The sequence below is a fragment of the Asterias rubens genome, chromosome 21 (genome assembly GCF_902459465.1).
Source record: "Asterias rubens chromosome 21, eAstRub1.3, whole genome shotgun sequence".
Classification (NCBI taxonomy): domain Eukaryota; kingdom Metazoa; phylum Echinodermata; class Asteroidea; order Forcipulatida; family Asteriidae; genus Asterias; species Asterias rubens.
The window spans coordinates 6,784,860-6,799,560 of NC_047082.1; the positions used below are offsets into that span (position 1 = coordinate 6,784,860).

The window sequence follows — 14,701 nt, forward strand, 5'->3', positions numbered from 1 at the left end:
GTTGGTCTACCTTTCATAGAGTAGTGGCACAACACAGGCCTTCATTTTAAACACGAGGAGAGCTGTAAATTGCTCTCCTTAAAGAAAGTGAATTAAGGAGAGTAATTTGCTCTCGCTGACAAAACCCAAGTTTAATGAACACATACTCAAGAAAATGAACACAAAAGTCACTAGTAGTTCAACTTCTTACTCAATTAAAGGTAGTGGACACTATTGGTAATTGTCAAAGACTAGCCTTCACAATTGGTGTATCCCAACATATGCATAAAATAACAAACCTGTGAAAATTTGAGCTAAATCCGTCATCGAACTTGCGAGATAATAATGAAAGAAAAAACACCCTTGTCACAATAAGTTGTGTGCAGTTAGATGGTTGATTTCGAGACCTCAAGTTCTAAATCTGAGGTCTCAAAATAAACTATGGCACTTCAGAGGGAGCCGTTTCTCACAATGTTTTATACCATCAACCTCTCCCTATTACTCGTCACCAAGAAAGGTTTTATGCTAATAATTATTTTGAGTAATTACCAATAGTGTCCACTGCCTTTAACATTGGTAGCTCTGTACGCTTCATGCTGCAAAAAAACCTTAGATATGGAGCTTTGACTAATGAAAAGAAATAAATGTTTCCACTTAATAAATATCACTAACAACTCGATTCTGAGCTAATCTTAAATAAATCTAATTCTTGAAATTCAAACTATTCAAAAAAAATAAATTAACTCTTCCCCTAATCGATGTTTTTTTTCGCCTTGACAGTGTTTCAGTCTTCAACTTGTATGCTCAATTCCTAGAACAAATATACAAATATTTAAATCTTGAATCATAATTGTTTCTTTATTATAGTACAACTACCAGTCTTTCTTTCTCAACAAAGTTGAAGATCTTGAATATACTCCCAAGAGTAAAAACCCCCCAAAATGTACAACAAACCTTAACAGGGTAACCTCATCAAATTCTGGTAAGCATTTTTGACTAGATTGGGTTTTTAACCAAATATTATACAGGTTACTGACACCATCTCAGCTATCTCTAACCCTAGCCACTGGCCTGGTAAGCTTACCTTCTTTTTTTCCCCCTTTTTTTTCAACAAAACATTTCCTAGATGGGTATAATTGCAAAAGTATTGGGTTTGAATCCCTGTGAATTTGGAAAGCACTGAGTATACAGTGCATAAATACACATCAGTGTTCAGAAGGGTAAAAACAAATTATAACATGAAAATTCACCATGACTTTAGATAGCTTCAAAGACTTAAAGACCTGGGACTCCCTCTCATTGATTTGATGTTTTAAACACAGTACTTGGCTCAAAAGACTTACACATGTATCTCCAATTTCAGATCTAAAAAACATGCAGCATTTCTGAAACTTAATTCAGCTCATTGTATTCACTGAATATTTCTTAGTGCATTAATAAGGGAATCAATGTGTGGTGAAGAGGTTTTTAAACTAGTGGTTTAATCCCAACGAGGCCTGGTTCTTGATAATTTTACCAAGACGAAGTCAAGGTAAATTATCAAGAACCAGGCCTCGCCATGTTAAAACCACTAGTTGAAAACCGATTCAACACACTTTGATTCCCACTCATAAATACCTTTTCGGTAAAAAAACATCAACACTTTTTGGTCAAAAAGTAAAATAAATGCAAAAATTATAAATGTTCAATGATTTCTTTCAACACAACACCCCTCCAGCCATGAAATGGTAAGGCCCTCGGGTAAACAACTCCTTATAAGGGAATGCTGTGCACGTCTCGCGTATCGCGTGATGTGGCACAACTGTTTCAGCCGTTGCTCTCGACCAATAGGAATGAAGAAACTGTCTAATAAGCACAGGTGCAAGCTCGCGTGTCACGCCCATGTTTTAACACTTTTTACTGGTCATAAACAAAGGTTTATACACACCCGCGTGACGTGCTTTCCACCAATAGGAATAGCGAAACTGTCTGAGGTATTTATGAATGACTGACTAAAGTCAAACCCTGATCAATGTAGAACAGCAACAAAGAGTGGAAATAGTGAGCTGCTTCAATTTCAAATTCTCCACTTATATTGATTTACTACTGAAGTACAAAATTCGGCTTAGCACAAAACAATTTTGCTAACAAAGAAAATGGTTACCAGCCAAAATACCAAGCATAAGTATTGTTTATGACAGGTTCCCTGTTTATTTGTTCCTTGGCATAAAATGATTAGACAATAATCATCCTCTATTCTATGAAAGTGGGCCTGTTTATCAGCTTTCAAATAATACACTATTCTTTATACTGCTTGCCTTTCAACAATAAAACAGACTATCAATGTTTGCATTTATACTTCACAAAGACACAATGTTTGAGAGGTGTTAAAGTGGTCTATTTTTATGTTGGTTGTTTGTCCTTAAACAATGATACTGAATTTAAATACTTGTTAAGTTGTTAATAAACCACAAAACAAAACAAAAACTATAATAATTTTATCCCAAACATGATTTTCCTGATTCCAAATTAAGCATAATTACATTGGCACTTGTTAAATATTAAACACATATTTACAAAGATAAACTTCTGACCAATTCTTATGTACAACTGTATTCCTTCCTTTCTTTCGCTTAACACATTTATTTGCTAAGCAAAACTAAACAAGGAACCAGTGACAAACAGCGTACAACATCAAATATATGTAGCAGTTTTGGCAGGTAACCTGCCACTGCTTACACATGGCTAAGCAAATTCTTTTGGATTGTGCGTAGCAACTTAGTGTGTTCATGAATAAGCTCATAACCATTATACTTTCTTTATGCAGTACATTTTGGAAGGACTGTGTTATTAAACGTTGTACTAGTACTAATAACAATTTGTCATGTTTACTGTATGCACAAGTAATTATTGGTACAATTTCCCGATATATAAGCAAGGGACCAGACTACTTTAGCTCAATCAATATGGCTGTGGCTCTGACTAACAAGCCGAAGGCTCCATGCATGATGCTAGACTACGATTAATGAATATATGTGAATTGTACAAATGTTTATAATGTAAAGTAGTTAAGATTTGTCATGTGGGTAGGATAAATCGTTGAGGCACACACTCCTGGGTAACAACTTACAAGAATATACAGTAAAAACAATCACCTTACTAAATCTGTACAACTATATATAATAAATACATCTCTTTATGGTGTTCCTTGAAAGGGAAAATAAAAGCACCAGTTTTAATTTTATTTAGAGACATTAAAGGTGCTAAGTCATTGCATCTTCCCAGTACTATTCTGTTCACTGACTTTTGACCTTGGACCTGTACAACCTGTTATCTACATCAATAATGGCATGCCTTATAATCCATACTAGGGCTGAATCTTTTGAGCTACAAGCAACACACAATCTTGTAGAGCTGCAATTTATTCTGTTGAGCAGGAATGGTATACTTTTGAACGCTAGGTGGCAAGAGACTTACCGTACCAGACAAATGTCCATTAACAAAAACAATGGATTTACCTTGTTAAGTCTGCTGCCACCTAGCATCCCAAAAGTCCCACATTAGTCAAAAATTGATATTTTGTTTGTTTGTGTGTCATTTCTGTGGGTTACCTTTTTGTGCCGATAACCATTTTCTGAGCATATAAAATAAAATGTTGTTTTTAAATTGCCAAAGGTCAGAGGTAAGAATCTGATGTAAAGTGAAAACACAACAACATAGCACCTTTAAGGGCTTGCCCAAAACATCAACATTGGCTATGGCTACAGCCAGGTCACATGCTGAACTGCTTGCTCAAGTATTGGCTTCATTCTACAGCCACAGCCAACTCAGACAATGCCTCCACTCCACCACAGGATGAACATTAATATGAACATAAATGTTAAATGCTGCTAGGATAATGATTAAAGTGAGTATATTGTTTCCAGATAAATTTCAGGCAAACTACATGTGGTTACTCACACTCTGAGAAAAAAATTCAAATAACCAAATCGGTTCCATGCAACAAGAATCTATCTCAGTGTGATAAAAAATGTTTCATCTCATAGTTATAAATACTCTTAAAAATGATTCATAGTACAAAGAAACATAGTTCAACCTCAACCTCAACCTCAGCATTGAACTGGAATATCTTAGGGAAGATACCACTATACCGCATTGATAAGACACTACATTGTAAACAAGACAAAGACCATGACAACTAATTATGAATGTCTTATATATAAATATATTTGTTCAGTCATACTTTTCGGTTCAAGTGCTTTGAGTTTTGTGAAAGAAATACAAAATGGCTGGGCCATTAACAAGAGTGTCTGATCAGAGCATGATCCCCTTCTTACAATGTACCTTCTGACATCCTCTTAAAGCATAACAAGAACAAATTGAGTCAGGGTACAATCCCATTAAGGCATTTAATACAACATATTAATAAGGCCAGTGGCATCACACAAATACATGGGATATCATTTCTCTCCCCAAACACACACACAAGACCCTTCCCCCCACTATTAAAGAAATATCAAATGTGACATCATTTTATACACCTTAAATAGAGTTTAACATGTACAATATAAACCACTGACAAAACATTGGGCCCAATTCCACAAAGCCACAATGGAGAAGATAGTGCTTCATAGAAAATACCATGGAACCAGTCGCAAAATAATGGTACGATACATAGTGTTTTGACGGGTACCAGCTCTATGAAATTGGTGACAAATTAATTTGTATTATTATTTTTTACAGTAACATAAAGGCATTTATAACTAACATCTTGAACCCACAGAAGAAAGTTTTGTTCGCAATGCTTAGAACAACTCATACCTCCTGGGCCTTTTAACGGGCCATTTCTGCAATATCCAACAAGAATGTTTGCAATGAGAGTGAGAATAAGAGAAGCAGACATAGCTCTCCTTGCAGTCTAGTGATGGCTACAGTTATGGCTGGGGATTGGAAAAAAAAAGGTTACATCAGTAACCTCTTCTGATTCACACTTAATAGAATTCCGCACTAATCATTAAAAAAGGAAGCTACATGTAAGTACCGACCTCAGATAAATGTATCAACTTTCACTAACGCACGCGTACGTCCAAATTGTTTGTTTACCCGCGACTAACTTCACTATTAGCCAGTTTAGCGCATCCATGATGCTGTGATCGTGTAAATGTAGGTGATGTGGCATGATTGTCCGATAGCCGGGTATTTTAAGCAAAAGTGACTTCATTAGGGTGGGCTACTATTGGCCCTAAAACGGGCCATGCTCAGAGCCATAAAGAAGTATTAAGAATAAATGAGTAATTCATGATGGAAGACTACATTTCCTGCTTGCAGTCCCGACTTCAGTCTTCAAATTGGGGTGTAGGTTCTATCTTCGCCAAATCTTCCTAGGCCATTAAGTGGGTCTGAATAACAGCGAGTGTATGGCATAGGTGGCAGTGCCCACACTGACTGGAGGAATAAAGGTACCTTGTTGATAGCCTTAATAGTATCATACATCCTGGGCCTATATGCAGGTCTTCTTGGCAGTTGTCAAGCAAGTTCTTGGTATCAACCTATGAGACCGAGTATTCCTGTCCAAGAAGATATTAACCTGGGCTGTTGTGGTGAAGTACTTGTTGTTAAATGTAACTGCTACAAAGGGAGACATTTCTTTTAATCTGTATCACACTTCCTGGGCGCTTAAGTGGGCCTTCTAAGAACTGTCAGACAGGTTCTTGGCACCGCCAAACGAGATCTGCTCAGTGTCAGTAGACGCTATCCAGGAGTTGTGGTGTAGTACTCTGCTATAGATCTTATGCACATGATGTCATATCAAAAGGGCATCCTCACCTAGAGGTCAAAAAGCGGTCACTCATTGGCCGAACCTGTGTGCCATTCATACAAATCTGTGCATTTTGATTGTTTTGTCATCGTTCTAACTCTAAGATGGCGGCTGGATGATGTCAAAGCATAAGGTCTATTAAGGGAGATGTGTCTTTAAATCGGTATCATACTTCCTGTGCACTTAAGCGGGCCGTGTCCACAGCATCCAGTAGGTTCTTAGCATCTACAGCGAGTATGTGTCCGGCAGACAGCATGCCTTTCTTGTAGTCTTGATCTAGGGTGGTAGTAGCATAGCGTTGGGCAAGCTTCATGGCGTTGATTAGCTCAGCCATGTCTGAGCTAAGTACTTTGTGAGCCATTTGGATGCTCCGGTGCGTCTGAGGAGGGAGGGAGCTGTAGAGACCATCTACACTGGCCAGGAGGTTCTTCAACGACAATCCGACATCCTGACAGAAAGAAAATGCAATATCTCGATAATGACAAAGAATATTGTTATTAGAAACATAACACTACCACTTCTTGCTTCATTTTGGCATTAACCCTGTCATCGCCGAATGCAATGCTACATGTATGAAAGTATCTGAAACAAATATTTGACATTGCATTCAATGTATACGATGCCCTAAAATGATGTACACAATGTATGCAGCATATTTTTCATTGAATGTTCAAGAGTTACTGATAAACTGTTTAAGGAAGTATCAGTTCAATCCCAAAACCCACGCAGTCAGGTAGGGACTGAAAACCAAATCCACATGTACCTGAAGAGAAGATCAGCTAGAACAAGAGTGTTCAGAGACTTTCAGGGGTTTTCCTCCCACATCTAAAACTTAAACTTCTTTCCTTGTCTTCTCTCGGTTCATGGCTAGTATAGTGATTAAGTTTGCTTTTCTAAAGGGTCCTTGGATTACTTCACAACCAGACTTAATTAAAAGCACTGTACACGATTGGTGTATCCCATCATAAGCATATAAAATAACAAGCCTGTGCAAATTTGGGCTCAATTGGTCATCGAAGTTGCGAGAAAATTATGAAAGAAAAAACACCATTGCTGGGACGAATTTGTGTGCTTTCGGATAGGAATAAAAGACTTCTCGCTAGAAGTCTTTTGTTATTTTAGTGAGAAATAACCTCTTTTTCAAGACTAAAATACTTCAGAGGGAGTCGTTTCCCACAATGTTTTATACTCTCATCAGCTCTCCAATGCTCGTTACCAAGTCAATTTTTAAGTAAATATTTGTTTTGAGTAATTACCAAACGTTAACATGTACCTTCCCTTTAAATAAAAAGACTTGCCCTAAGCAGCTGTAACATGTTAGATTCTAAGTTTCGGTACCTTTACTAAGTTGACATACTGCTCCGATCGTACTGCATGTACCATATTCACCATCTCCATAACAGCTCGTACAACCTGAGTAGTATTCTCAAATACCTCATCATTAGTACGATCTAGATCCATGGTAGGACCAACCTGGTTAATGGGGCAAAAAAAAACACCATACTTTAAAAATGTAAAGAGAAGGTGTTACACAAGGAGGAAATTTATCCAATTGAAAAACACAAGACCACAAGGCTTGTCCCATTGTTGAGTTTACTGGCCCCATGCTAAAATCAGAGGCTCAGGCCTATGGGGCTTGTTATCCGGTGTTCATTTTGAGCCCTATATAACAATAAGATTCATTCTTTTCAATAACTCATTCAAAGTACTAAATGTTTCTTTCCATTTGAGTTTTGTTTTTAAAGGTCAAATTGTAAAATTGTAAATAAACTAATGCTGTGATTTGTAACATACTAACATTTAACATGTTTAAACAAAAAAAACATAAAAAGATTTGGGCATTTTTTTGTAACACAAAACACAATGTAACCTTAAAACATTACTTGCTGAGGTTATGTTGTTTTTGAGAGCACACAACTTAGTGTGACAAGGGTGTTTATTCTTTCATTATTATATCGCAACTTCGAGCTCAAATTTTCAGTTTCGTTATTTTATGCATATGTTGAGATTCACCAAGTGAGAATACTGGTCTTTGACAATTACCAATAGTGTCCAGTGTCTTCAATGAATGAAGTAAAGAATCTATCATACCTGTACAGGTTGCTGAGGCTGCTGAGGTTCCTCAACCTTTGGAGGCTCAATAGGCTTTACAGGTTCAGGTATTGGCTGACGATAGTCTACAAATTAAAAACATCAAGGATTTATTTTCACTATCATACAATGTAATAAGATATAAGTTTGTATCACTTGTACAACAAAACTTTCATCCAAAATACTTCAAATGAATCAAATAGTGTCCATATAAATTTATAACTAACGGAAAAGTTTAATTTTAAAACCAAAGTATACCATTGGAAGTAATTGGAGAGGAAAATGACTAGTTTCGATCTGAAAGCTCACTACACTCATATATTTCATCCAGTAACACTCCTACAGAGAAACGTTTCTCTTCAGCAATAGACCGATCCATTAGGCTCCGCAACGCACGTGTGAGCAAGAACACGTGGGGCTCTCCAACGCCTTTCTGCACAACTCTGCCGCGCTCGCCAAGATACACGCACGCATGTCGGACCTTATTTGTCGGACATTCGTTGCTTTGTGATTGGTCAATACGCAATGGGGCGGAGCTTAATGGATCGGTCTATTAGCGTTCATAGACTTCCAGAAAAATCTAATTGCTTCTACCACATTCAACTAGTCTTTCACAATGAGTGTACATATTTATTACAAACTACAGGATGGGATAAACTAGAGGATGGGATTTCATTTACTCGTCAAAAAACGTGATGTATTATCCTTGAAAGCTTACTTGGTACAAAGTCTGTACCTCTTCCAATGCCCCCAAAGAATGGTTTCTCTGATACACTTCTTGGTTTATTCCCTGCTTTCTCTGTGTGCTTTCATTTCTATTATCTATTTCAATTTGACTATTTTTGTTACCCCAGTGTACTTGTTTATGTGTGTGGTGTTGTGAATTTGCTTTCAAGAAAGACTCTGCTAGGGTCTAAATATCTGGGGCCGATTTCATAGAGCTGCTTAAGCAAAACATTTGGTTAAGCACGAAAATAGCTTGCTTATTTTACACATGTTACTGGATAAAAAAAATTGATGCCATATACATGTACATTGCTTGTGACTGGCATTGAGCCATTGTTTACTTAGCATAACAATTGAGTTGAATCTTGCTTGGCTTGTATTCTGATTTTACTAAGCATTGATTATTTTGCTTAAACAGAATTGTGTGCTTAAGCAGCTCTATAAAATTGGGCCCAGGTCATTACCGATTTGGTTGCATTTATCCCATAGGTGCTTTTTGTTGTTAAGCAGTTTGCAACAGCTAATTCTATTTTTTGCCTGGACAGGAAATTTTCATAAGAGAATAAAAGCATTGCTAAGGTACATGTATTAAAGAGCCATTATGACAACAGGATTGGCTGTGGAGGTTAACTGTTTTTACTTACCAGCAGGCTGATGGTAGGAACTAGGCCTATCAAATGGTTGATACAATGGCTGGTTGACCGGATCTTTATTCTGAAAACAAGTATAAGAACAAGTTTAAGATTTGAATCTTTACATGGTGGGGAGATCAAGGTAGCCTTGAGGACAAGTCAATAATGTCATGACAGCGTTTTACACTCAGCAGCTCGCTCTAGAAGACTACTCTATCGCGAGATTACTACGCTCATGCGAGGCTGTTGGCTCCCCAACTTTAGTCATAAGAAATGTGGTATTGCAGGGTCCACCAGTCTCATGAAAACATTGCCAGTGATGCGTGAATTACGGAGAGAGTCCGAACGCTATAACCGAGAAAAAAATAAATATTTAAGGACTTGTCAACAAGTCTAAAGGAACAGGTGATTGGGTGACAACATAGAGTTATAAGAAAGGCGGCCCGGCATGCGGCCTTTTTCTAAGTTGACAAAACAGCATCCCACAATGTGTGTTTGTGCGACCATTTTGTAAGTTGACAAAACAGCATCGCGTAGCGTTCAATAAGCACAAACTCCAACGTGTACTTCATATTCAACGCGCGTACAGAATGGCGCGCGTGTCTCCTTGCGGTTCCGTTGCGTTTGTGCAAGCAGCATCACCAGTGCCTTCTAGTTCTTATATATAACTCTATGTGTGACAACCATGCAATAATCATCTCCTTATACTAAAGTGAATCATCTCAACTACGGTTCTTCTCAGAACCAACACTTACTCCTAGAACACATCAATATTATACTTGTACATGGTATACCTGTACAAACTAGTTCATGTAAAAATACCACAGAATATGTGAAATATGTCAAATATCTATCAAAGTTTGCTCAATATTATATTTGAGCAATCATACAGATATCCACTTCCATTAAGTCAATTCACAGTATTTTGACTGCATGGGGGCATATGTGAAACAAACTTATTTTGTGCAAAACAACTAAAACAAACTCATTTTTAGCAATTTTTGCCATTATGTATTTGGCCATTGATATAGGAAAACAAAAAATAGGCAGTCAAGATATATGATAAAACTGCAATTGTCATGCAAGGAAATTAACCTATGAAAGTGCCCTCATGTGGTAAAAAATAATCACTTGGCAGTGAATTAAACTATTATGTGGACATACCAACGAAAAACAACACCCCCCAAAAAATTCAGTCAATAGGCCAGAAATGTACCATTACACATGTTTGACCTGTGCCAAGTTGATCATTGCTTGGGTGTATGAGCTATTCAGTTTGGGAATTGGTCACAAACAATTCACATCACATGGTATTTTGATTGATTATTCCTTGGTAAGGTGCATTATTTGTTTGTTTGATTATTTTTGAGGTTTGGTCAGCTTTGATATCACTTTGTGGTTTTGTCTGTAATATTTATTGAGGTAATATGAATGCTTAACAAACCCGATGTTGATGACTGCCATTCTGTTTGTTGATGAAGTCATTTTCTTTCGCATCTGGTCTCTGGAATAAACAGAACAGTCATAATAAAAAAGGCTGTAAGTTTATACTGTCGTGACACCCCCCTTTTTACCGTAGTGGTATGGTTCAGTGCTCAGCTTCCTCCCCTGTGGAGGATGTGGACTAGTCCAGGTCAGTGACTGTTGAGATTGACAGCTTGTTTCTTTTCAATTTGTGTTTCTTTATCAAACTTATACATGATTTGAGGCATTGCATGGTGAGGTAACAATGTATTTGTTTGCTGTAACACCATGTGTGTATCTTTTTGCCAGGTAGAGTTTGTTCTTTAGAGAACTGTCTTTCTTTATTCTACTACCGCGGAGTAGAGTCTCCCGACAACGACTAGAGCAAGCTAGTCGAAACGTTGAGACAAATTCAAGAACTGACTCCGCGGTATTGCAGTTAATTATGATCCTATAAGCTAGGTAGTAGTCCCAGCTAATTTTCTATATTTCCGCCCAGGTAGTAGTTAAAAGCAGGACAGTTCTCTTTAGAACTGAGAAGTCTCCCGAACATCCGATAAATATACTCCGCGGTAGTAGAATAAAGAAAGACAGTCATGACAGTTCTCTAAAGAACAAACTCTACCTGGCAAGTAGATACACACATGGTGTTACCGCATACCAAATATACATTTATCAAACTTCGCATTGATGCATCACCTGTATATTTGTTGGTAAAGGAACACAAGTTGAAAAGTAACACGCTATCAATCTCAATCAATGCTTTGCATTTATATGCAATGTTTTGCATGAAGCCGCTTTGGTTTGAGAAATTCGTAATAATGAAATTGAGTTGCAAAATGTTGGCACTGGCATGATGAGATTGTTGCTTACAATGAAAGAATTAGTTGAACAATTGTTAAAATGTTGTGCTACTGATCTCAATGTGCAAACAATGATAAGAGACAAGAGGGATCCAATGAGAAAGTTCAGAAAGCTTTTTGTTGGGCCTATCATCAGAAGACATGGACTTGAAAAACTGGTAATTGATGGGCGTGTTGATGGACTCAAAGCATAGGGGCAACAAAGATTTAGGTTCTGGCACTACTATGGTGGATATCGGAATTGGGGGCAGAGATTAGCCCAATTTTATGGCTCTGCTTACCACAAAATTCTGCGCTTACAATCACCGATCACTGCTTACTATGCAAGTGCCAAATTTCTGCACTAGTTGTGTAAGGGGAGAATGCCTTATACATTAATGTGGGGTACGTACGTGCACAAGCAAAAAATCCCTGCTAACCCATGAAATAATTATGCTTGACGTAAATATGGAATTCCCTGCTTCCATAAGGGCTGATTCTTTGTTTATGGTTAGCACAGATACGAAATTGGACCCAGGTTTGAGGCATGTGGTCGCCAGCATTTAGGATTTAGTACAGTGTTAGTAAGGCACACGAAGAAAAAGTAACGTATTCAAATCCTGACTGACCAGTACTTGCTCGCTTGATGCTAGCCATCTTGAGTCTGCTTCACTGTCTAGTCTCTGCTGTTTTAACTTCTCTTCCATTCGCTGCATCTCGTTTAGATGCATCTCCTCAGGCAGCTCAAAATGCTGCTCAAAATGCTGCTGGTGCTGCTGCTGCTGTTGCTGTAACCTCTCAGTGTCAAGTCGCTCCTTCGGGTCAAAGGTCAACATGTATATATGGTTTAATACATGGAAAATTTGCATCAGGGATAAAGAATATTAATTTTTGATTTACCCATACACCGATGTGTGCCTAAGCACTACATGTACATGTATATACTCAGTACTTTCCCTGTGACCAAAAAATTACAGGCATGTTACTCGGGTGGGATTCGAACCCATGACCTTTGCAATTCTAGAGCAGTGTCTTACCAGGGTAGTTTTGACATTTGGTCTTCAGGAGAAGACATCAGGAACAGAGTATACTGGTGAGGCCTCAACGGCTCTTCTCACAACTAACACTTCTCCCAAAAGAGTTTTAAGGCCCGGTCAAACAGGCCCAGATAACGAGAATCAAAATGTAAACAATGCACGCCTTTGATTGGTTGAATAAGCGTGGGCGTATTCTGCGTGGAACAGTTAATAATAATAATAATTTGGGGGGCTAATCGTCCTTACTCGCAGCTAGGGCTGAATTGCGAAGGACGCAGGTACAACTTGTTCGAGAAGCAGGCATGCAAGATCGAAAGTGTTTGATTTTTTCCTGAGGGAGGAAAGCCGGATAGTCTGGAAAACCCTCGTGGCACAGTAGAGAACCAACGCACAACTCAACTCACATATGGCCCCGACCGGGAATCGAACTGGGGTCCCCTTGGTGAGAGGCGAGCGCTTTAAGCACAAGCCAACCATGCCACCCGGCTCAACAAATAGATTGCGTTCTCTTTGCGTCGTGATCGTTATCATTTTCATTATCGCTGCAGTGTGACTCGCATTTGCACATAGTTGTTTTAAACTTAGCCTTTACACATAGTTGTACCCGCAAGATACAAGTTATAGCTAATATTAATTTTTGGTTTTTACCCATATACACCGATGTATGTAGCACTGTATACTCAGTACTTTCCCGAGTCCTGTGAAAAAAATCACAGGCATTTTTACTCGGGTGGGATTCGAACCCACGACCTTTGCAATTCTAGAGCAGTGTCATACCAACTAGACCACCGAGATTGCCCGGTAGCTAGAGGCAGTTTGAATCCTATGTTTTAGCAGCGGGTACTGCAAACGATTTAATAGATGTTAAATTTGCATCGGGGATAAAGAATATTAATTTTTAATTTTTACCCATATACACCCATATTCTTTATCCCCGATGCAAATTTAACATCTATTAAAGTTATAGCTACTTCATAAGTCTCCTATTATCTTTGAGGAAGATGAATCTGCAGTTACCTGGTGTAGTTGTAGATCAGCAGGCATGGTTCTGATACCCATCAAGGCAGCCATCTCCTCTGGAGGTTTATGACCCATGTAAGGTCCTTTGATTGTACTCGTTGCTTGGTAGTGATTGGCTGTAGCCTCATACACTGCGGCTGGATTGTGACTAGGACCTGGGTAGGTTGGGAAGCCAGGTCTTGAAGGCTGTTAGCAAATGATTAAAAGCATTGTAAATTTAATCTACGCCAGATAATTTAAGTTGTATTAGGGCATACATGTATATAGGTATTACCTTTGACCATAAAAAAAAGAGTTTAATTTTGCAAGCGCTTAAATCAAAATAGATAGAATAAGAGAAAACCGCTTATGACTCACATACAAAAAGGTAAATGTGACAAGTTACCAACAGAATATGCAGTCAAGAACATGCCCCTTGCCAAGCTTGAAATGTTATGTAATTGTTAACTGTAATTGTGAGCCTGTGGTCCAGTGTTAATAAGTCGAGCCCTGAAGTGGCACAATATATCTGGCACTACTTCTTAAAGAACACAATATTCTTGTCTGACCTTGGGTGGTGGTTCGTCAGGGAAGCCCCACGTTGATGCAACTCTTCTCCTTTCAGTCTTCATCATTGACTCTTGCTGCTCAACCTCCTCATCACGAATCTCACTGTAATAAGGTCAGAGGTTAAACTGTCAGGTCGTAATACGTAGGTCAAAATTCATTATACATGTAAATTCAGAATGTGTGTCATCATAATGTTATACCAAAAGTATATGGACCTTCAAGGCCGGTTTGTACTTGCTTTATTTGTACGCAATGCGTGGACCAATTTATCAAAGCGCGCAGAGTGTAAATGGAAGCACAGTGCATATTCATATTGCGCTTCTGCAATTAGGTCGTTCACATGAGTCAGATACAGCGTCAGACAAATTGAAATGTTTTAATATTTGTTGGATGCATTAGGTACTGACAGTGAATGATGGCAAGAACCTGATTAGAGGAGATGATGTATACCTGATGTATATCCAAATCTGTAAACAAAACATTTGAAAGATTACAGCAAATCTGGAAAATCCGCGATAAAGAATTGGGGGAATGCATAGACAAATCAATCAGTTAATCAAAAGA

At 38.2% G+C, this 14,701-nt stretch overlaps 1 protein-coding gene across 5 annotated transcripts in view; it reads right to left on the reverse strand.

Moving 5' to 3' along the window:
• Positions 1-4,330: 4,330 nt before the first annotated feature.
• LOC117304499 (focal adhesion kinase 1-like) overlaps positions 4,331-14,701 on the reverse strand; it is a 73,443-nt gene continuing 63,072 nt past the window's right edge. For all 5 annotated transcript variants that reach the window (XM_033788999.1, XM_033789003.1, XM_033789002.1 and 2 more), the window contains 8 exons: positions 14,137-14,239; positions 13,586-13,774; positions 12,161-12,346; positions 10,670-10,729; positions 9,238-9,307; positions 7,868-7,953; positions 7,115-7,249; positions 4,331-6,224 (listed from right to left, as the gene is read on the reverse strand). In XM_033788999.1, the coding sequence (XP_033644890.1) occupies positions 5,943-6,224; positions 7,115-7,249; positions 7,868-7,953; positions 9,238-9,307; positions 10,670-10,729; positions 12,161-12,346; positions 13,586-13,774; positions 14,137-14,239 (1,111 nt within the window). In that variant the 3' untranslated portion in view covers positions 4,331-5,942. The remainder of the gene's footprint in view (positions 6,225-7,114; positions 7,250-7,867; positions 7,954-9,237; positions 9,308-10,669; positions 10,730-12,160; positions 12,347-13,585; positions 13,775-14,136; positions 14,240-14,701) is intronic.